Raw genomic sequence first — 22,847 nt, 5'->3', positions numbered from 1 at the left:
GTGAAGACTATTCAGGAAGCTGTACATGAAATGACCAATAGACTTGTATAATTAACCAGAAGTAGCAACAGCACAGCGCAAGCTACTTTAGAGAAACAGTGAGCAGTTAATGGTGATGTGTTAGAGGAGAATCAATATATACCAGCATCATGCTTGGGCATTTCTTCCAGAACATACCAGGTTGAGGTGGCGGTCACCATAGCACTGAGAAAAAGTGTTTATACTAAACAGAAGAATGTTTGTTTTAGTAATAATATATGTAATATCTGCCATTGAATATGAATGTTTAATTTAGTGCCATATTCAGTATGGTATGACGTTAGCTGAAGAGCTGTTTCTTCCAGACAGCCGGACTACATTGAATCTAACATTGTGTTACAATGGGCAAAGGGTTGGAATGATATCAAATGCCCGATCGCATGTAAAAAGGCTCTTTGCAGACGTCACATCACTAATGGGTTGGACAGGTGGGTAAGTGAATACAGCAGCCTCAACATGAAGCCTGAGAATGGGGGAGATGGGAGGGGAGGAGAGAGGCAAACTGTGGGGATATGTAGCACTTAAGGACCAGTGAGAGCCAGAAGAGGGGCAAGGCGATGGAATAAAGGGAAAGCTGAAGTCGTGCAGGTCATAGAAGTCATGGAGGCTGGTGACAGACAGGCCACAGCAGCAGAACGTGTTAGCCCTGTGTGTGGGATAAGGCTAATAATACTGTGATGGGGTCACGGTCAGCAAGCCCCCCTTCACCCTCTGCAGGAATGTCTGATGTTGTCAAGATGCAATTTCTTCACAAATGTGAATGTTTAAAGCTGATTATTTTAAAACTGGTGCCTGGCTCCTTATTCTGCAGAGGGTATTTTGTGTGTGTGTGTCTGTCTCCTCTTCAGATAGCAGAATAATAGTTTCATGATCCTCGACCTCAAACCTTGAAGCCCCCATTTTCCTATGATTCTCTACCCTTTCCGCCCTCCTTGAGAGTGCACTTGTTCACATCACGACTGATATTAAATTGGGGGAATCCAAGATTAGCCTCGTGTAAATTCACTAGACATCAAACTGAAGAAAACAGAGAGAAATGGGGATGGACTACCTGAACTGATAAGAAACTTGGTTTTGTGGCAAAACGTTTTGCAACATTTGCTATGGTATACACTAATGAATAGAACCCTGAGAACACTAAGACTCAACTTTGTTTACGTTTCTATACAGAATAATCCGGTCAAACAATATACATATGGCAATGATGTAACGTCTTTTTTTAATATGTACACCTACCAAAAACGACACAGGAAATGCGTAGCTTCACATATTCTGGTTTCATATACAGTTCAGTCAAAACATTCTGGGCCATTATACAGTTCACCTGAGAACAAGTTGTAAAACCAAACCAAAGTTGAGAGACGACCCAAAGACACCATCACAAGGGTCAAATAAACCTTCTATAACCATTTATTTTTTAAATATAGTATATTCACCATGAAAATGTTAAAACATCCGTCTATGGCCTAAATTGTATGGCGTGCAGAAGTGCACAAAATGTTGAATCATCACATTTAGGGTCGCAAAATTCCCAGGGTTTCCAGATCCCAGGAATCAGGTGGAAATCCACAGAAAACCCTGAATCCACCAACCAGGATTTCTGGAACACCTGGGAAAGTTAGGGTCATTCTGTAACCCCGATCACATCATGGATGAATGGTCACAGCCACATTTCGCATAGTACATGAGACTGTGCACCCACTGACCACCAAAACATGTTACAGCAATAACCAATTCACATAACTGTATTCTTTCATAAAATCCTTACGTCATGTATTCCAATTAAAAACATTGACAGCATCAATAGGCAACATTTTAAAGTAGAAAAATGTTTATCAACGCCCAACAACTGCATACAAAGTGTGCAAGTGTCACTGTACAGTCGCACAAGACAAATTCAAGCAAAGGCACCATACTCATATACTGAAGCTTCCATTCCACCCATACTGGTCACAGAACAACAAAAATGTACTATAACCACTACTGACAAAAATAAGCAATTCTAATATTAAATCTGTCAGATAAAAGAATAGTGGTTTATGATCATAATCATACTACAATAACATTGGATCAGTGGCATTTTATGAATATGATAAATTACTGTAGCAAGCCATTTTTTTTTWWTTTTTTACAGAAATGTAACTATTTTCTAAATCATATGAGCCTCTACACAACTCCCTGGAGAGAAAGTCTTGCTTTCCAATGTTATGTTAATTTGAGTCGACTTTGCAATTCAGACAGTTCTAAAGTGGGCAACATTCAACCCTTGTGTTGAGGTAGAGAATGCTAACATTTAGCCTGTTGTGGCTGAAGCAAAGTAATGAAACSCTAATCCTAGACGTAGTCACTACTGGTCTATGACTACTTCTAAGATAAGTAAAATAATGAAAATATTACTTTTGAACAAACTGTCCCTTTAAGGGAAAAATATTGGGACCAAATTAACTGAATCGAACACTAGAGCACAAAGTCTTCAAAACAATAATATTAAAAAGACATTTCCATACCACAGAACAATGAAAATAAAAAAGTTATAACTGGTGTTTAAATTCATGTCAGCTTACTAATACCCATCAAACTGTGCATTTCTGGAGAACCTTTTTAGGTAGTGCAATAGAATTTCTCGCAGTACAACACTGAATCACCATTCAGTCGGATTTATAATATACTAATACTGACATTCCAGAGAGATAGATACTGACCATCCATTTTCATTGCATACACAACAGCTGAAATTACAAAGCCACAGTTTCCAAGAAGTACCACAGCAAATGTTTACAACGGTGAGTTAAAGTGATAGGGAACGTCATGTAAGTTAGTTTTCCTCATAGAGGATGATTTATGATAATTCAATGTCTTCCACCTGGTCTTCTGAACCATAATGGAAAATGTCTGAGGAGGATACCACATTGTTATGTCTGTCTGTGGCAGGAGGGTCACAGACCAATTGAGGTGTGAGGGAGGGATTTACAACAACAAATCGGCATCCATGTGCAAAGTCCCCTGCATGTCGCTGATATAGTACAGTAATGATCTGCTCCTGTGATTGGCCGATGTAGATCCAAGAGARCAGTGACGTCCTCCATTATTCACACAGAGCTTTCAGATTAGATCAGCAGTGTTTGCAGCTATATTGGAATGACATCATCATTAGTTCTCCTGAGAACTCCCATTCAAATTCCCCTGAAATAAAAACACAGCCACAATAAAACCAACGTGGCACAGGGCTTATTCAGCCTGAAGTCACAGTCTAGAATGAAACATTTTCCATATCTAGCAGACGTAAAGAGTAAAACATCTAATCGCTTATGGAGAAACATCAAAGTCAAATTCACGGGCTCAGAAGAGGACAAATACATCAACTTGCATTTACATTTTCACAAGCATTTTGATGCGTCGCAAGTACAAGTGAGCTTCAAAAGTATTGGGACTGACATTTGTTGTTGTTTTGGCTCTGTACTCCAGCACTTTGGATTTGAAATGATACGATGACTGAGGTTAAAGTGCGGGCTGTCAGCTTTAATTTTAGGGCAATTTCATYCATATCGGGTGAACCGTTAAGAAAGTACAGCACTTTTTGCACATACCAAAAATATTGGGACAAATTCACTTATATTTGTATTAAACTGGTCAAAAGTTTAGTATTTGGTCCCATATTCCTAGCACGCAAAGATTACATCAAGCTTGTGAGACTCTACAAATTTGTTGGAGGCATTTGCTGTTTGTTTTGGTGGTGTTTCAGATTATTTTGTGCCCAATAGAAATTAATGGTAAATAATGTGTAGTGTCATTTTGGAGTCACTTTTATTGTAAATAAGAATAGAATATGGTTTCTAAACACTTCTACAATGGTTCACCAGATATGGATGAAAATACCCTAAAATTAAAGCTGACAGCCCGCACTTTAACCTCAGTCATCGTATCATTTCAAATCCAAAGTGCTGGAGTACAGAGCCAAAACATAAAAAATGTGTCACTGTCCCAATACTTTTGAAGCTCACTGTTAGTGGCAACATCTCCATATCCAGTTGACTATGACAGAAAGTAAAGCTGCCTTTCAAAAATTGTCCATAGAAAAATATCCATTGAATGCCACGGTTAGATTAGAAAAATAAAGAGGGCCAAACTACAGGGGGAGTGGAGGGGGAGGAGCCAGGTCAGGTCCAGGCCACTTTCCTTGAGATGGCCTGCTTGAAGCACTCTGGGTCCACGTTCCCTCCAGGCCGCAGAGCTCTCTCCAGGCTCACCAGCACATTCTGGTGACACTCCCTGATGTTAACGGGGTACTTGGCCCTCAGCAGCTCGTAGGCCGAGATCAGCCGCATATTCTGCTTCACCATGAGGTACTGGATGATACAGGTCGGAGCCAGGGAGTACCCGTCACGGCAGTGGACTAGCACTCGTTTCCTTTTTTCCGTGGAAGCCTCGATGCACTCGTTGATGTCCTCGAAGCAGTGCTGCTTCAGGGCGGGGCTTCCCTCGCCCAGCGCGTCTGGGACATCGCGGATGTCCACCTTGAGGCGGGACCAGCTGTGGCGGGCTCCTCGGGAGCAGGTGCAGGGGATAAGGCTGAGACTTGGGCCGGGGTCCCCCGGCATGCTGCTCATGTCGATGATGCTGTCAATGTTGTTGCGACACAGCGTGCGCCCGTTGTACGCTGCGTTCAGGTTGCCCACGAAGATGTAGTCCGTCACCTTGGAGATGACGGGCTCAGAGTACTGGAAGTGTTCCGGGACGTTCTGTTTGGGCGTGTCTGGGGTGTCTGGTGGACCCGCCCTGCCCACTGACCCCACCCCGGCCGGACCTGTGGCAGCTCTCATGCTGTAGTTACGCAGCTTCTTGGAGCCGGAGCGGGAGGGGGGGTTGGAGTCGGACTCTGAGCTGCTGTTCCAGGGAGGGGAAAATAGGGAGAAGCGGCTGGAGGACTTGCTCTTGGTGAGGTTCTCCACGGGACTGGATAGGCCAGAGCTGGAGGCCGTGGTGGAACCAGAGGCACAAAACAACGAGGCCCTCTCCAGGGAGCCTGTGCTGCTGGCTGCTCCTGCACTGTGGGCCTGCTCCATCTGCAGGGAGACACAAATGACATCAAACACACACACAAAGCATACTGAAGTAGGGCACCATACCAGAAGATCAAATCTGTGTCCTTTCAAAGAAAATAATTTTGGGATGTCAGCAATACATTAAAATACTAGTAACAATCAGGGGTTGGAACCGAAACGTTTTTTTTTTTTTTAGAGGAACAGAACCAGAACTGACAATGAATGTGATCTATATTGTTCTGGAACAGAGGCATTATTTTAAAAAGCATGAGAACAGGTTAACGTTATTTTACATTCCGGACATTTTTTTCCAGTCCCACAAAAAATAAAAAAATAAAGCGCCTATGCAAAGCCCTCACTGTCAACTCAGAAACTAATTCCAGTGTCTGCCTGCCAGCTGGAAATCTTTGCCAATGTGTGTGCATGTGTAGGGTATCTGCCCCTCCCCCCGAAGCATAGTCTACTGTAGCTACTGACATTACAGGCGTCATTCAGAAATTAGGGAGAGATTTTACACTGAACAAAAACATAAAACGCAACAATTTCAAAGATTTTACTGAGTTACAGTACATAAGGAAATCAGTCAATTTAAATAAATTCATTAGGCCCTAATCTAAGGATTTCACATGACTGGAATACAGGCACTCTGCCACCATGGGGCACTCTGTTCACAACGTTGTCATCAGCAAACCGCTCGCCAACACGATGCTATATAGACGCTGTCTGCCATCTTCCCAGTACAGTTGAAACCAGAATTGATCTGTGAAGAGCACACTTCTTTAGTGTGCCAGAGGCCATTGAAGGTGAGCATTTGCCCACTGAAGTCGGTTACGACGCCCAACTGCAGTCAGGTCAAGACCTTGGTGAGGACGACGAGCACACAGATGAGTTTCCCTAAGACGGTTTCAGACCGTTTGTGCAGAAATTATTTGGTTGTGCAAACCCACAGTTCCATCAGCTGTTCGGATGGCTGGTTTCAGACGATCCTGCAGGTGAAGAAGCCTGATGTGGAGGTCCACGGCTGGCATGGTTACACGTGGGTTATGAGGCCGGTTGGACGTACTGACAAATTCTCTAAAACGACATTATGGTAGAGAAATGAAAATTGTATTCTCTGGCAACAGCTCTGGTGGACATTCCTGCCAATTACACACTCCCTCAAAACTTGAGACATCTGTGGCATTGTGTTGTCTGACAAAACAGCACATTTTAGAGTGGTCTTTTATTGTCCCCAGCACAAGGTGCACTTGTGTAATGATCATGCTATTTAATCAGCTTCTTGATATGCCACAACTGTCAGGTGGATGGATTACCTTAGCAAAGGAGAAATGCTCACTAACATGGTTGTAAACAAATTTGTGCACAAAATTTGAGAGAAATAAGCACTGTATGGAACATTTCTGGGATCTTTTATTTCAGCCCATTAAACATGGGACCAACACTTTTCATGTTGGATTTATATGTTTGTTTATTGTAGAGAACAATGGATTACCTTTTTTAATGCTAGTTAAGGACACTATAGATTTCATATTTCACATTGGATTTATTAGCTAAAAAAATGTAAGATGTGTTTTTATTTTATTTCTGGTTCTGCTCKGCACACACAAGCTTGTTAGCTACAGTGCATTCGGGAAGAATTCAGACCCATTGACTTTTTCCACATCTTGTTACATTACAGCCTTGCTCTAAAATTGATTAAATAATAGTTTTTCCTCATCAATCTACACACAATACACCATAAATTCAAAGCGAAAACAGGTTTGTGGAAATTTTTGTAAATGTATTACAAATAAAAAACAGAAATTACTTATTTACATAAGTATTCAGACCCTTTGCTATGAGACTCAAAATTGAGCTCAGCTGCATCCTGTTTCTACTGATCATCCTTGAGATGTTTCTACAACTTGGAGTCCACCTGAGGTACATTCAATTGATTGGATATCATTTGGAAAGGCACACACCTGTCTATATAAGGTCCATCAGTTGACAGTGCATGTCAGAGCAAAAACCAAGCCATGAGGTCGAAGGAATTGTCCGTAGAGCTCAGAGACAGGATTGTGTCGAGGCACAGATCTGGGGAAGGGTACCAAAACATGTCTGCAGCATTGAAGGTCCCCAAGAACACAGTGGCCTCCATCATTCTTAAATGGAAGAAGTTTGGAGCCACCAAGACTCTTAGAGCTGGCCGCCAAACTTAGCAATCGGGGGAGAAGGGCCTTGGTCAGGGAGATGAYCAAGGCCCTTCTGAGGCTCTAGAGTTCCTCTGTGGAGATGGTTGTCCTTCTGGAAAGTTCTCCCATCTCTGCAGCACTCCACCAATCAGGCCTTTATCGTAGAGCCGCCAGACAGAAGTCACTCCTCAGTAAAAGGCAGGACAGTCCGCTTGGAGTTTGTCAAAAGGCTAAGAAATGACTCAAGGTGCTCTGGTCAAAGATGGAACTCTTTGGCCTGAATGCCAAGCGTCACGTCTGGAGGAAACCTTGCACTCTCCCTACAGTGAAGCATGGTGGTGGCAGCATCATGCTGTGGGGTTGTTTTTCAGTGGCAGGAACTGGGAGACTAGTCATGATCGAGGGAAAGATGAACAGTGCAAAGTACAGAGAGATCCTTGATGAAAACCTGCCCCAGAGTGCTCAGGACCTCAGACTGGGCGAAGGTTCACCTTCCAACAGGACAACTACCCTAAGCACACAGCCAAGACAATGCTGGAGTGGCTTCGGGACAAGTCTCTAAATGTCCTTGAGTGGCCCAGCCAGAGCCCGGACTTTAACCCGATCCAACATCTCTAGAACTGAAAATAGCTGTGCAGCGACACTCCCCATCCAACCTGACAGAGCTTGAGACGATCTGCAGAGAAGAATGGAAGAAACTCCCCAAATACAGGTGTGCCAAGCTTGTAACGTCATATCCAAGAAGACCCTAGGCTGTAATCGCTGCCAAAGGTGCTTCAACAAAGTACTGACTAAAGGGTCTGAATACTTATGTAAATGTGATATTATTTTCATTATTGTTTTTATTAATTTGCAAAAATGTATAAAAAACTATTTTGCTTTGTCATTATGGGGTATGATGTGTAGATTGATAAGGGAAAAAAACGATTTACTCATTTTTAGAATAAGGCTGTAACATAACAAAATGTGGAAAAAGTCAAGGGGTCTGAATACTTTCCGAATGCACTATAGCTAGCTCTGGTCTAGCTCTCAAAAAAACTCATAATCAAGGGCTAACTCTGGTCCAACGTTAGTTAAGCCAACTCTTTGAAGTTCAAAGACATTCCAATGTCAGTCACATGTCACACCCTTTGCTACACTTGTCTGTCCAATGCCTGTACATAGCTTGCCAGCTCCATAGCAAGCAGCTCTATTCATTGGTGAAGTCATTTGATTTCAGAGGTTTAAAAGGGAACAAAAAGGAACGATAAACAGTTTCTTTTTTGGTGTTCGAACCAGTTCAGAACTTTATTTTGCTAGTCGGAACAGTGGAACAGAAAGAAAGAAATTGTGGCTCTGGGCAAAGAATTTTGATTCCAACCCCTGGTTCCAATGCAAGTACTACAGCCACCCACATAGCTAACAGTAGTCACTGATGGGGAAAACCACCAGTATAGGCCTAGTAGACAGACATACCTGGGCTTTGAGATTGTTCTTCCACTCTTGGGTCTCCAGAGCTTTGAAGCGGCCATTGCTATCTGAGGAGACGGAGAGGCAGAGGGGCCGGTGGGCCCTTGGGACAAGCTGGGGGGTGAGGGCAACAGGGACAGCCCGAGGCTCGTGGTGCTCATTCCTACTCATCATCAAATTTGGACAGGAGCCTGAATTACATATACAGGTAGGAAAACATCCAGAGATTAGGCCTTGCCAAGTTCTGTAACTCTGCAGTTCTAATGTTTCTTGAAAACTACGAGAAAGGCCTCAACAGCATAGTGCCTCATACAAGCAAAAGGATAGTCACAGTGCAACATCTGTGGTTTTATAAATAGCTCAACCACTCCGTGAATGTTGCCATTTCTGTTCTACTAGTACAGGGTTTCACAAACCCTGTACTGGTCCCAAACCCTCAGTCCTGGTCCCATTTTGGTTTTTGCACTAGCACTGCACAGCTGATTCAAATAACCAACTCATCATCAAGCTTGGATTATTTGAAGCAGCTGTGTAGTGATCGGGCAAAAACCAAAATGTTTACCCGGGGAGGGGGCAAGGATCGAGTTTGGGAAACGCTGTACTAGACAATGGAGCCTTTTATATTAGACCAATTGTTGCTTGCTGAGGGGCTAAACATTAACACTGAGATATCCCTGATTGACAAAAGCAGTGTGAATATTTACCTGTGTTACAATGTGATTAGTTATGATAAGAATGAACCCTCTGTATATGCTGTAGCTAATGCATAGTGCTAAAACAGATTGTTATCAAAAACCCAACCCCAACAATTAGGATGCAATGCTCAAAAAATAGTCAACATTGAAATATTATCAGGATAAAAAAGGGCACTAGGTTTTAGGACAAATATTTTCTTACCAGTGGCACATTCTGAGCGACTGATGGACTGTATCTGCAAACTATGTTGAAGTCTGAATGTGTTGTGAAGATGCTTCACAATCATGCCTGTGAATGAAAGAACATTAATATTTTCAGTTCTGTATTTTCATTTACCATTCCTTCATACACAATGACTTGTTAAGCAACATTGTTTTATGTGTACATTACTAAAAGTGCAACCCATGAAGAACAAGTACCTGTCTTGCCATTTTGTTTGGGAAATACTTTTCTATCCAATAACTTAGGTGATATTAGGCATTTGTTCCATTTTTCCACGGTTTCCATTTTCTGCCTCCTGAAACAGACAGATTAATTGAGGATTCTGATGATCAACATTGGTTTCAACATTTTAMAAAGCTATCCGATATCAGTGTTGATAATGGCTGCTGACAATCTGTAACTATCAATCAACACTGCCTAGGTAACTAAATATACCAATTGTCAAAGTAGAGAATCTCCCTCCGACGCCGTAAAACTGAAATTAATGATAAGTAGCAGCAGAGAGTATTCAAAGAGTCCGACATCTAACGTTAATCTGACTCATGTTGTGGTGGTGGCGGTCGGCTCGCTGCTGCTTTTACCAGCCAGTTAATCAGTAGGATTAACGCGGTAGGATTCCTGGGGACGTGTGCCAAGCCGTGCATTGACTAACCGAGCCTAATCAAATCATTTTTAGCGTAGCATATTTCTGCTAAATTAATGTATTGCATTATAATATTGCTGCCTGCTATGGTATGCCGTATGCACACAGCTTGCTAACGTTAGTTAGCTAGCTACTGTTAGCAAATTTAGCTAGCTAGAACAGGTTGGTGCAGTGTCGCTGTTTAATGAATGCTCGCCAATCAGCAAGAGACACACACACAATAAATGCGCATTCGAAATAATGTAGACAAACAGTACACTATTGCATAATGTCCATACAACAACAATGAAATGGATAGAAATTCCAGTTAGCACAAACCCCCATCCACTCGCTCTTTGCAGCTCTCAGCTGAATGAACAGTACGGAAGCTCACGTGGACAAATCACCTCAATAACGAGATTAGGAATTCTACTGAGGTATAACCATTACGCCGATTCTGTTGCAAAACGTTTCGTCTGTCATTTTTTTGTTGTTGCAAAAACCGTCCATTCCAAGAGGAAAAAGCAAACGAGAGTTCCTATTGGACACAATCAGGTAGGTCCTGCCCCATTTCGTTACATTTTCTCTGTTTGGTTGTTAAACGGTAAACGGTTTCCGTAATAAATACACCCCCGGTAAATGTGGTCCGTTGTGGCCCCTGTGTTGACAACTCTGTCAAGGAAAAATTGTATTGAATATACAAATAACAAAATTTAACAAATATTGCCTCCATTAGACGTATCAAATGTCATCAATTGATTTGATGGAATATTAAAATATAAATCTTGACATCTTGGTCTGATAGTGATCCAGTCCCATAGGTTTGGTATAAATGGGCTGGGGAAATGCAACTCTCAAATTCTTTTGGGCAATCGATTTAAGGGACTGACAGTCCATGACAGTTTTTTTAAAGAATTCAGATAACAAAAAAATAGTAGAAAACAACCTTATATGTTGTGTAACAATAGAGTAGGCTCATATAATTATTATATTCTTCAATAATCAAATGGTTATATCATTAGATTAAATTACCATCATATTATCCCACATTGTTCCTTAATCATTTGTAGGCTAACAATCTGGGATACTAAGCTGCCTATGCCTAATTCACATTCAAAAAGGTTTAAACACTCACCTTGTGTAGTGATAGCCTATGATTTTATTGGATTTTCTCTCGTCGTCTCTCAATTGACAAATAAACCTTATTTTCATGCCCTGGTTGCAATCTGCATGAAGCAAACCCTCATTGAGAGCAATCACTTAAACTGTATGAGGCAATGGTTTTCAAGACGAGCCTTAATTGGGCAGCTTAGCCGCACTCCAGGTATCCTGGAAACGCTAGTCACATGATGCCACCCTGCTGCATACAGAGCAGCTGAGCACATAGTCCATAGAGATAGAATAGTTTTATCTCTATGACATAGGCCCATAGTAATAGAATAGTTGTGTCTCTATGACATATGCTCATAGTCATAGAATCGTTTTTTCTCTATGACATAGGCCCATAGTCATAGAATAGTTGTAACTCTATGACATAGGCCCATAGTGATAGAATAGTTTTATCTCTATGACATAGGCCCATAGTCATAGAATAGTTGTATCTCTATGACATAGGCCCATAGTCATAGAATAGTTGTATCTCTATGACCATAGGCGACCATGGAATAGAACCATTTTTTCTCTATTAGCATAGCCATAGTCATAGAATAGTTTTTTCTCTATGACATAGGCCCATAGTCATAGAATAGTTGTATCTCTATGACATAGGCCCATAGTGATAGAATAGTTGTATCTCTATGACATAGGCCCATAGTGATAGAATAGTTTTTTCTCTATGACATAGGCCCATAGTCATAGAATAGTTGTATCTCTATGACATAGGCCCATAGAGATAGAATAGTTTAATCTCAATGACATAGGCCCATCTGACTATGGAGGACCTAGGGAACTCACTAGATAGGGTGGTGCATAGGGAGATTGTAGGCCAGATGTTGTAACTGTGTCCTTGAAAACATTACAATAGCAATGTCTATATCAGCATTGTAAGCTGCACAAGCCTCTTTCTATTTAATATGCATCATGCAATAGGTAACATCAAAATGTTTATAATTTAAGGTGAATATCTCATAGTCATGATGACAGAGGAGTCAGTCCAGCAGTGTGTCATACTGCACATTTACTGACAAACATCATGACTGAGGTGCCATTGTGAAATGTCCAGGGCATTTGTGGTGTCGGTGTGAATGAAGTGTTGGTGTAGAGTGTTGGACACTTGCAAATGCATTGATATACAGACACACAATGTCCAGAGAGTGGGTGGGTAGGTGTGTAGGTGGGGGATAGGTGTGTAGGTGGGGGGGCGTCATTTACATTTCAAAGAACCCCTCAAGCTTCTCAGCTCTTATTTTTCAGGTGCAAGGTATGCTTCGATAAGAACCCCGCGAGACGGCAAGGGAAGGCCCTGCCTGCCTGTTGCCAAGACACCTGCCTCTCCGAGGCCTTTCTCTCTCCTCTGTGCCTATTATTCAACACCTGCTTGTGACGCTTGGGTCTTTACGCAAACAATGACTCCAGAAGCACTTCAAACAATATGCTTAGAGAGAACTAACAACCACATTATGAATTAGATGGAGCCCCATTGACAGATCATCTGCTTGTTTTCTGCCCATTTGCCTCATGCTAAATGACTCTTGGTGTCATGTGATGTGTCTGGTACCATGGAGTGGGCTTCCTAACTTTATCAGGGAGAGGGCTTACTAACTCTACCAGGGAGTGGGCTTACCAACTCTACCAGGGAGTGGGCTTACCAACTCTACCAGGGTGTGGGCTTACTAACTCTACCAGGGTGTGGGCTTACTAACTCTACCAGGGAGTGGGCTTACTAACTCTACCAGGGAGTGGGCCTATACTCTACCAGGGAGTGGCTTTACTAACTCATACCAGGGTGTGGGCTTACTAACTCTACCAGGTGTGCGGGCTTCACTAACTTCTACCAGGAGTGGGCTTACTAACTCTACCAGGGATGGGCTTACTAACTCTACCAGGGAGTGGCTTACAACTCCCAGGAGTGAGGCTACAACTCTACCAGGGAGTGGGCTTACTAACTCTACCCAGGGGGGGCTTACTAACTCTACCAGGAGTGGGCTTACCAACTCTACAGGAGTGTGGCTTACTAACTCTACCAGGAGAGTGGGCTTACTAACATCTACAGGGAGTGGGCTTACTAACTCTACAGGAGTGGACTACTACTCTACCAGGGAGTGGCTTACTAACTCTACGGAGTGGGCTTACTAACTCTATCAGGGAGTGGCTTACTACTCTACCAGGGAGTGGGCTTACTAACTCTACCAGGGTAGTGGAGCTTACTAACCTCTACCAGGAGTGCAGCTTAACTAACTCTAACCAACAACCCAGGGAGTTGGGCTTACTAAACTCTACCAGGGAGTGGGCTTACTAACTCTACCAGGAGTGGGCTTTACTAAGCTCTACCAGGGATGGGCTTACTAACTCTACCAGGGGTGGCTTACTAAACTCTACCAGGGAGTGGGCTTACCAACTCACCAGGAGTGGCTACTAACTCTACCAGGGAGTGGCTTACTAACTCTACCAGGGAGTGGCTTACTAACTCTACCAGGGAGTGGGCTTACTAACTCTACCAGGGAGTGGCTTAACTAACTCTACACCAGGAGTGGGCTTACTAACTCTACCAGGCGAGTGGCTTACTAACTCTATCAGGGAGTGCAGCTTACTAACTCTACCAGGGAGTGGGCTTACTAACTCTACCAGGGAGTGGGCTTACTAACTCTACCAGGGAGTGGGCTTACCAACTCTACCAGGGTGTGGGCTTACCAACTCTACCAGGGAGTGGGCTTACTAACTCTACCAGGGAGTGGGCTTACTAACTCTACCAGGGAGTATGCTATCCGTGGTTTATTGATCAGGCCTGTAGTCAGGATCAGAACAGGCATGTTCCATGGTTCCCAGGGGCTCTTTCATGTTACTGTGCCCAGCGTTGGGAGGCTCACCACAGGCCAGGTCACCCAGCGGGAGAGCCTGTGTCACAGGACAGAGTGGGTGGAAAACACAGCAGTGTGAGCCATGACCTTTGGTTTGGCTCTGCTGCTGGATCATCACTCAGATCCTTATATTCTGGTAACACGCGCAGTTCTGCTCTCACACACACTGGTCATCCATTCATCTCTTTCCAGGAAGTAACAATTCACCGGAATAATGAAGAGGATTCTGAGAAAATCTATTTGATTTCCATTGAAACATTATAATTGGAAATGAGAGAAGGTCTATTTAATTTCCAATACAACCATTAAAAAATACGATTTAATTGGAGATTGAAGAAATTTTCTTTGAATCCTTCTAATTTCCTCTTATAGGCATAGCCCCTTCTTTGAATTTCACTCTATGATAACTGACCTAGCATGGTTAGAACCCAGTTTAATCAAAGTCTAAACCTTTCCAAGTTATACTCAAACTTCCATATTTGTTGCAATATTGCTAAATGTGTTGCAATACTATTGTGTTAAGGGTATGTTTGACTCATGCACTATGAACTATGCACTATGAAAAAACTCCTTTACTTATTTCATACCATTCAATATGTTACACCTGACCACCTGTGAGAGCAGTAAGCAACATCCCCTATTGTAGTGGCCACAGTGCTTCCAGCTCTGTCCAAAACATAGCTCCTCATTAGGTAGCTGTAATGAGCATGTGTACAGTTGGTGCTGACAACGCTGGCTCAGACTCCAAGCCCTGCTTCTGTTGTTTTATCCCTCCCATCGGGATCCATGTTAATCTAAAGGTATTATAGGCTGACACTGCTGTGGCTCCCTGATTTCCCACTGTACCAACCCTGTGTCAATTGGGAGAGAGGAGGCTGCTGAACTCAGGTTAATTGACCCAAGGTAGAGCACATGATATTATCATCTGAGATTCAATCAGACACATTCAATCAGATGCTTTGGGGAAATTAGAAGCCATACATGGATTTATTGCATATTACCATCAAGTAAGAGATTTAGAATATTTCCATATAGGGGCAGTGTTTGTTGAATAACTTGAGGTAGACACTATGATAATTGTTCTACAACTGAGACAAATTGTAATGACTTTTTTATGAACATGCCAGTCATGTGTGCAGTGTTGAAGTTTGCTTGTAAGGTTATTCAATCTGAGGAAAAAAACAATAAACAACGGACTACATAGAAAATAATTGAGCTTCTATAATTGTATTATTCCTAAATTATCATGTGTTTATCATGAAATGTCTATAAAAATGGCAGCATAGACAATGCCTTCAGAAAGTATTCATATCCCTTGACTTATTCCACAGTTTGTTGTGTTACAACCTAAATTCAAAATGGATTACATAGATTTTGTTTTGCAACCATCTACACAAAAACCTCAAAATAACAAAGTGAAAACATGTTTTTAGCAAATTTATTGAAAATGAAATGCAGAAATATCTCATTTACATAAGTATTCACACCCCTGAGTCAATACATGTTATAATCACATTTGGCTGAGAGTCTTTCTGGGAAAATCTCTAAGAGCTTTTCACACCTGGATTGTACGATATTTGCACATTATTMTTTTWAAAATTCTTCAAGCTTTGTCAAGTTTGTTGTTGATCATTGCTAGACAGCCATTACTTAGATTTTCAAGCCTGATTTAAGTCAAAACTGTAACTAGACCACTCAGGAATATTCTATGTTGGCTTGGTAAGTAACTGTGTTTTAGGTTATTGTCCTGCTGAAAGGTGAATTTGTCTCCCAGTGTCTGTTGGAAAGCAGACTGAACCAGGTTTTCGTCTAGGCTTTTGCCTGTGCTTAGCTCTATTCCATTTATTTTTATCCCCCAAAAAACTCCCTAGTCCTTGCCGATGATAAGCATACTCATAACATGATGCAGCCACCACCATGCTTGRAAATATGAAGAGTGGTACTCAATGATGTGTTATGTTGGATTTGCCCTAAAACGTAATGCTTTGTATTCAGAACATTAATTAAGTTAATTTCTTTGCCACAATTTTTGCAGTTTTACTTTAGTGCCGTATTGCCTTATTTTGTACAGGTTTGCTTATTTTCACTCTGTCATTTAGGTTAGTATTGTGGAGTAACTACAATGTTGTTGATCCATCCTCAGTTTTCTCCTATCACAGCCATTGAACTCTGTAACTGTTTTAAAATCCCCATTGTCCTCATGGTGATATCCCAGAGTGTTTTTCTTCCTTAGTTAGGAAGGACGCCTGTATCCTTGTAGTGACWGGGTGTATAGATACACCAACCAAAGTGTAACTTCACCATGCTCAAAAGGATATTCAATGTCTGCTTTTTTTCCTTTATCTACAAATAGGTGCCCTTCTTTGAGAAGAATTGGAAAACCTCCCTGGTCTTTGTGGTTAAATCTGTGTTTGAAATTCACTAATCAACTGAGGGAACTTACAGATAATTGTATGTGTGGGGTACAGTGATGAGGTAGTCATTCAAAAATCATGTTAAACACTATTATTGCACACAGAGTGAATTCTATGCAACTTATTATGTGACTTGTTAAGCACATTTTTACTCCTGAACTTATTTAGGCTCGCCATAACAAAGAGGTTCAATACTTATTGACTCAAAACATTTCAGCTTTTCATAAAAATATTTTTTGTAAATATTTCTAAAAACATAATTCCACTTTGAAATTATAGGGTATTGTGTGTAGGACAGTGACATAAAAATCTCAATATAATCAATTTTAAATTCAGGCTGTAACACAACAAAATGTTGMAAAAGTCAAGGGGTGTGAATACTTTCTGAAGGCACTGTATTTTGCAGCGTTTAAAAGTGCTAGGGCCTCCAAGCTGCTATTAGCTTAGTGAAGTAAAAGGAGGAATCTGGTTATGTCGGGCCATGGAAGAGGATTTTCTCTAACCTCTTCCCACAGCCACTTGAGTGCCATGAGTCTGGCAAGTCTAACATTTCTCAAAAGTTCTTATTGATGAAGGGGATCCTAACTGTGTGTTTGAGGTCGAGGGTGGAGTCCACTTGTTCGTTGGAAAGCAGGTTGTGCCACTGAGCCACAGGCCTACGGGGATTGGACAGCATGTCTGCCCAGTGCCTCAGCTGGTTCCCTGCAGCATCACAACCCAGGAAAATCTTCCCTATGGCGTCGTTCCTGGTCAACTTGTCATGGTCCCACACGGAAATCATCAGGTGAACCCTCTGTAGGGAGCAACAGCAGAGAACAGTCACTGCAAACTGTGCTTTTACAGAGAATGTCCCATAATCGTTTTGTTTAAATGATTTTGCCAACAAAATAACATTATAATGTAAAGAGATGGCCTATTTTCTGAAGCTCCATAGCATGCAGGCTGTTGAGCTTGTAACTGGCCTCATCTTAGCCATATTCTGAGATAAGATCATACTTACTTGAATTTGTTCAAACGACACATCAAACGTAAAGGATTCGTTGAAGTAGGGATTCAGTGTGCACTTTTTAACAGACGTCTTCTTTCTCTTCCACTTCTTCTTGTCCAGAGCTAGCTGCACTTTTACATAGGGATCTACAGTGTACATGAATACAGTAGAGAGTAGTTTGAGCATCCACTGCCTCACAAATAATGCAGTATTATTTGTGATAATCGAAACTGGCCTCAATAATAACAGAATATTATTTGTTTAATTAATAACTTAGGCTGGAATCCAGACCTGTTTTGTGGTAACATTCCACTCTTTGTTTCTCCATGTTACATGTTTGTTGCATGACACTGACTGAGAACAAGGAGTGGAATGTCAGCACAAAACAGGTCTGGATTCCAGGCTAATCATAACTAGCCTCTTCAGCAAAACAACCACTCAGTCTTCCTCTCAGAGAGCCAGGCTTCCACCTACCTGATGAGCCCCCTTTGTCCATACTCTTTAAGTTCTTGGCTTCCAGGATGACAACAGTCAGCTTGTTAGTGGTGGGGACGTAACGCAACGAGAAGCAGATCTCCCCCAGAATTTCATCCTGTAATCACATGTGGAAATTCACTATGTGGGCCTATAGATGTCAAGGCAAAGTAGGCCTATGGCTAGATTTGAGAACTTTGTGATATTCAAATGCTGTTTGAAAAAGCCCTTTTGACCTGCACTATTTTGTTCCAGAAATCAAGTAAATCTCCTGACCTCAAACTTGGAGGGTTCTCTCAGGTCTTCCCACTCTTCGATCACATGGTTCCAGTCGATGATTCCGAGCTGCAGCCTCAGCTCCCCGATGATGTCGTGTTTGGAGAATCTATCGAAGTCGAACACTTTCATGACTATGGTGGACTCATTGAGCTCAGCCTTGTCAATCTGGACACAAGATAGTCAGGCACGAGTCAAGAGTGGTGCAGAAACACAGACTCACACTGTGTATAGTATGTAAAACAGTTTACAAACCTCTCAAATTGGTATACTGTCTGGTAATAATGCTATAATAACATGTGTATAATACCCTTCAAATACCTTAAATGTGAAGTGTTCATTGAACACAGGGTTGAGGGTTTTCCTGTAGACCTTAGTCTCGAATGTCTTTGACTTGTTGGGAGTGATGTAGACTTTAACATAGGGGTCAGAGGTGCCACTCCGGTCCATGGCTGTCAGAGCTGCAGCCTCTTTGAGCCCCACTGTCAGCTGCAGGGTATGAGAGATGGCAGGATAGTCAAAGATAGTAGGGGAAGATAAGGGTGCCAGAAAAACGCGATATCACTGTATGGTAGAAAAATAAATACACACTGAATTCTACTTCAGTGATATTTTGAAAAAGCAGACATTTCTCTTTATACGTGTGATAATTAATATCTTGTTTAATCTGTAATCAAAGGGGAACTTTAGTTCTATGGCTTGTGGTGGCTACAGTATTTTGATCAAGTTACAAGTTCAAAAGACTAATTAAGTTAATTCTAACCTCTTGTGCCTTGTATTCCAGAGAATAGAGTAGTCTTCCCCGGTTTTTAGCTGAGCCGTAGCCTGCATCGTCCGAGCCATGTTGGACCTGCCCATCAAGAACACTGTCATAGCTTGAACCAGCCAATCACATTCATCGGCCAGCCAACCAATCCCTCAATCAGCGGCCCATCCTAACAGACATAAGGAGCTAAAGCTGCACCTCTACCTCACTCCTTCTTCACAACGGCGACCAGTCTAAACAAAAATAAATGGATAGAATGGAGCAGACGCTCTGCGCTATCCCACCAAGATCTAGCTACGACGACTACTACTCCCAGTACTTACTAGCGATGTAGTCGAGGAACCAATCACCCCTTGTAGATTGATTTGATTGTCCGGCTTCTTTTTTATCTTTTTCTTGCTCTTGCAGCAGCATTTCGCACAGATGCAGATAATACACACCAAAAACATCAAGACAATGACAGCAAAGATGGTGTAAATGGCCCATCTTGGCACTGAGTGAGACAAAAAAAAAGACAGCAGTTTGTCTCATTGTGACACACATCTGAAGCATGAGGCAAGAGCACAGCCAGCAGGATGAAGAAGAGATGAACTTGTAACAAGTAGAAATGGAGAGCTATTCGAAAAGACATTTGCCTTGTATTTATGTGAGAGCAGCAGCCCCTAGCTGCCGAGTCTTGAGAGAGTCAGTGTAGTCAACTTGTCTCACTATGACACACATCTGAAGCATGCAGCAAGAGCACAGCCAGCAAGATTCAGGAGATATAAACTTGTATAATAAGTGAAAATGGAGAGCTAAGAAATGTGTGTTGGGAGTGGAATTAGATATGACACATGGAGACAGGTGTCCAGGCAAGCAGGCAGCTCTCCCCTGCCATGTCTGTTGAAAGTGGGACAGAAGGGGGGCAGCATAGGGGTGCCCACTCAGGAGAGGGTAGGGGTGGGGGGACAGACGGGGGGGGGGGGGGGGGGGGGGGGGGGGGGGGGGGGGGGGGGGGGGGGGGGGGGGGGGGGGGGGGGGGGGGGGGGGGGGGGGGGGGGGGGGGGTAGAGCAGGGGGCGGGGGGATTTAGGGGGTTACTCACAGGGAATCTTGTTCAGTAGTTGGTCTATAAACCCGGGAGCGGCGGTGGTGTGGCTGGCTGTAGTGTTAGGGGTTACGGTGCCCTTAGCTAATGGGATTTTAGGAAACATGGTGTAGCTGTGACCTAGAATCGAGCGCAAACAGCAAACACAGACAATGAGGAAAAGCAATTTGGTTAGTTCATAGCTCAGGTTGCTACAGTGTTTATTGACACCGACTTCTACTTTAACACAGTTACTGTACTGTTTGTTGCTCCTCAGCAGTCTACTCTGGTAAGATAAAGCACTAATCATTTTCTTTGCCTTAAACCATTTTTGTTAAGTTTACAGATAATTGTTTGGAGATCATAGCTTTGATGTTGAAACCTAAACCAGTGATGGAAAAAGTACCAAATTGTCATACTTGAGTAAAAGTAAAGATACCTTAATAGAAAATGACTCAAGTAAAAGTGAAAGTCACCTAGCAAAATACAACTTGAGTAAAAGTCTAAAAGTATTTGGTTTTAAATGTACTTAAGTATATTAAAATTATAAATCATTTCACATTCTTTATATTAAGCAAACCAGATAAAATTATTTTCTTGTTTTTTAAATTTACGGATAGCCAGGTGCACACTCCAACACTCAGACAACATTTACAAATGAAGCATTTGTGTTTAGTGAGTCCGCCAGATCAGAGGCAGCAGGGATGACCGGGGATGTTCTCTTGATAAGTGTGTGAATTGGACCATTTTCTATCCTGCTAAGCATTAAACATGTAACGAGTACTTTTGGATGTCAGAGAAAATGTATGGAGTAAAAAGTACATTATTTACTTCAGGAATGTAGTGGAGGAAAAGTAAAACTTGTCAATTTTTTTATAGTAAAGTACAGATACCTAAAGAACTACTTAAGTAGTACTTGAAAGTATTTTTACTTAAGTAGTTTACACCACTGGTTTAAACTCAAGTTGTAGCCAACACCCATTCTTTCTTACACACAAAATATTGTGCCTCTGCTTCCAAAAACTTGGTTTGCAATGACAGAGGAGAGTGGATACTTAGCCACCACCATTGTTAAACAACTGCATGGTTGAGTGCTGACAGCTCCACACAGGCAAATTAAAACAGGGTGTGCTGCACTCTCTGATAACATCACTTTCTAAATGACCACAGCACGGCGGATTACGTTTCTTTGCTTTACATGACGTAAATACATTCATACATAGGTGCTTTCCAATTGGAATGTGTCAAAAGTAAGGAAAAGTCAATACAAAGAAATTCACACCCAATGGACATTGTCCCTAAAACCCAATACAAGGTGTTTTATACAGTAGCTGCTAGTTCGAAGACACAGTATTTGAGTGTTAGAACAAAGGTAATTAAAAAACAGAGTATCACAAGAGCTTGAGTCTTTGTTCACATGAACACAACCAACAACCATACAACAGCCAAAACATTTTTTTATTAATAGATACCTATATTCTGAAAGAATCAGGTTTTACTTACAATATAGGGAAACGTATATGTAAAAACTAAAGTAGTACTCACTGTTTCAGTACCAGCGTAGTTTGTATCCTTATTACTGTAGCCTACTTTTATCATTCACCCATGCAGTTCTCCAGCAAAAGGGAGTTACAGGATTATAACAAATGAGGGGAAGGAAGTCACTTGGCCCTGAAAGCCTGAAAGTGGCTGGATCGGCCCATAAACATTCTGTATAAAGTGTTTGATCAAGAAGTGGTCTCATGTGGAAGATAAATAGCCATTCTTCTGCTTAGACCAATCCATGTATTTCACATAGTTCATTGCTAAGCAAAGAAAGGTAATCTCAGTTAGGGCGTAGCCTTCAATATTGTCCTGCAGTATCACACTTTAATTTACAATAAAATGTATGAGTAAATTATGTTACCGATGCTTTTTACTAGTATTAAACAGCTCAATAAACGGTGTATTCTGGTTTACAATTTTTTTTCTGTAATGGAGATTGAGTGGGTTACTTCTAAATGTGTAAATATCACACTGGTAAATTGATTTACTCACCTTTTCTCCAATGATAATTGACACGTTTGTTTCCAGAAATGTGAAATCCAATGATGTGTCTAGTCTATTTCTTGATCCCAATCATCCCTTCCTTCCATTTTGTTACAACTTGTAGATGATAGGGAGCTCTGATGTATTTCCTCAACACACTATCACGCCTCATGTACACACAGTGACACCACACGTGTGTGTGTGTGTGTGTGTGTGTGTGTGTGTGTGTGTGTGTGTGTGTGTGTGTGTGTGTGTGTGTGTGTGTGTGTGTGTGTGTGTGTGTGTGTGTGTCAGGGAACACGTACAGCATTGGAATGTTTGGCTCCACCTCAGCATTAGAGAAGAGAACAGTAGAACAGTAGTCTGGATATGTTGTATAAACATGGGATGAACCAATACTGCAGTAAGGTATCATATTCCATCTTGAAAGGAAACCAAGGTTAAAAACACAAACATTTGCATTAACATAGGAAGATGCCTAGACTAAACCGGTTCAGTTACAACAAAGTAACATCGGTCCCTCCATGAGTCAATAGTCAACCCCTCCATCGTCTGTTTATTGAGCAAATAACTATTGAT

General features: G+C 41.8%; 2 protein-coding genes across 3 annotated transcripts; both read right to left on the bottom strand.

Moving 5' to 3' along the window:
- Positions 1 to 1,433: 1,433 nt before the first annotated feature.
- Positions 1,434 to 10,870, bottom strand: LOC111971992 (uncharacterized). The gene is made up of 5 exons (XM_023998808.2): positions 10,581 to 10,870; positions 9,817 to 9,914; positions 9,599 to 9,685; positions 8,708 to 8,892; positions 1,434 to 5,102 (listed from the first exon to the last, which is right to left on the bottom strand). Exons 2-5 carry the CDS (start codon positions 9,902 to 9,904, stop codon positions 4,197 to 4,199), a joined length of 1,266 nt encoding a protein of 421 aa, XP_023854576.1. The 5' UTR covers positions 9,905 to 9,914; positions 10,581 to 10,870; the 3' UTR covers positions 1,434 to 4,196.
- A 4,342-nt stretch (positions 10,871 to 15,212) lies between these two features.
- Positions 15,213 to 22,579, bottom strand: LOC111971993 (synaptotagmin-1). Of its 2 annotated transcripts, none has more exons than XM_023998809.2 (9): positions 22,278 to 22,579; positions 20,259 to 20,381; positions 19,499 to 19,668; positions 19,173 to 19,259; positions 18,731 to 18,898; positions 18,410 to 18,577; positions 18,134 to 18,251; positions 17,672 to 17,805; positions 15,213 to 17,464 (listed from the first exon to the last, which is right to left on the bottom strand). In XM_023998809.2, exons 2-9 carry the CDS (start codon positions 20,365 to 20,367, stop codon positions 17,225 to 17,227), a joined length of 1,194 nt encoding a protein of 397 aa, XP_023854577.1. In that variant the 5' UTR covers positions 20,368 to 20,381; positions 22,278 to 22,579; the 3' UTR covers positions 15,213 to 17,224. The 2 variants fall into 2 exon arrangements, with proteins under 2 accessions (XP_023854577.1, XP_023854578.1); XM_023998810.2 differs by having other exon boundaries at positions 18,158 to 18,251.
- Between the last annotated feature and the right edge of the window lie 268 nt (positions 22,580 to 22,847).

Source organism: Salvelinus sp. IW2-2015, linkage group LG13, assembly GCF_002910315.2.
Source record: "Salvelinus sp. IW2-2015 linkage group LG13, ASM291031v2, whole genome shotgun sequence".
NCBI lineage: Eukaryota > Metazoa > Chordata > Actinopteri > Salmoniformes > Salmonidae > Salvelinus > Salvelinus sp. IW2-2015.
The sequence above is the reverse complement of the archived record's forward strand: the minus strand, read 5'-3'. Positions and strand labels throughout refer to the sequence as shown.

Bases quoted from the DNA above. Each gene is read 5' to 3' on its own strand.
- LOC111971993 (XM_023998809.2), bottom strand. From the start codon at position 20,367: ATGTTTCCTAAAATCCCATTAGCTAAGGGCACCGTAACCCCTAACACT. The intron at 19,260-19,498 runs GTAAGTACTGGG...CTTGATGGGCAG, and splicing joins GTTCCTCGACTACATCGCTA to GTCCAACATGGCTCGGACGA. The intron at 17,806-18,133 runs GTAGGTGGAAGC...TGTACACTGTAG, and splicing joins GGACAAAGGGGGCTCATCAG to ATCCCTATGTAAAAGTGCAG.
- LOC111971992 (XM_023998808.2), bottom strand. From the start codon at position 9,904: ATGGAAACCGTGGAAAAATGGAACAAATGCCTAATATCACCTAAGTTA. The intron at 9,686-9,816 runs GTACTTGTTCTT...TTTCATTCACAG, and splicing joins CAAACAAAATGGCAAGACAG to GCATGATTGTGAAGCATCTT. The intron at 8,893-9,598 runs GTAAGAAAATAT...TATGTAATTCAG, and splicing joins TCGCTCAGAATGTGCCACTG to GCTCCTGTCCAAATTTGATG.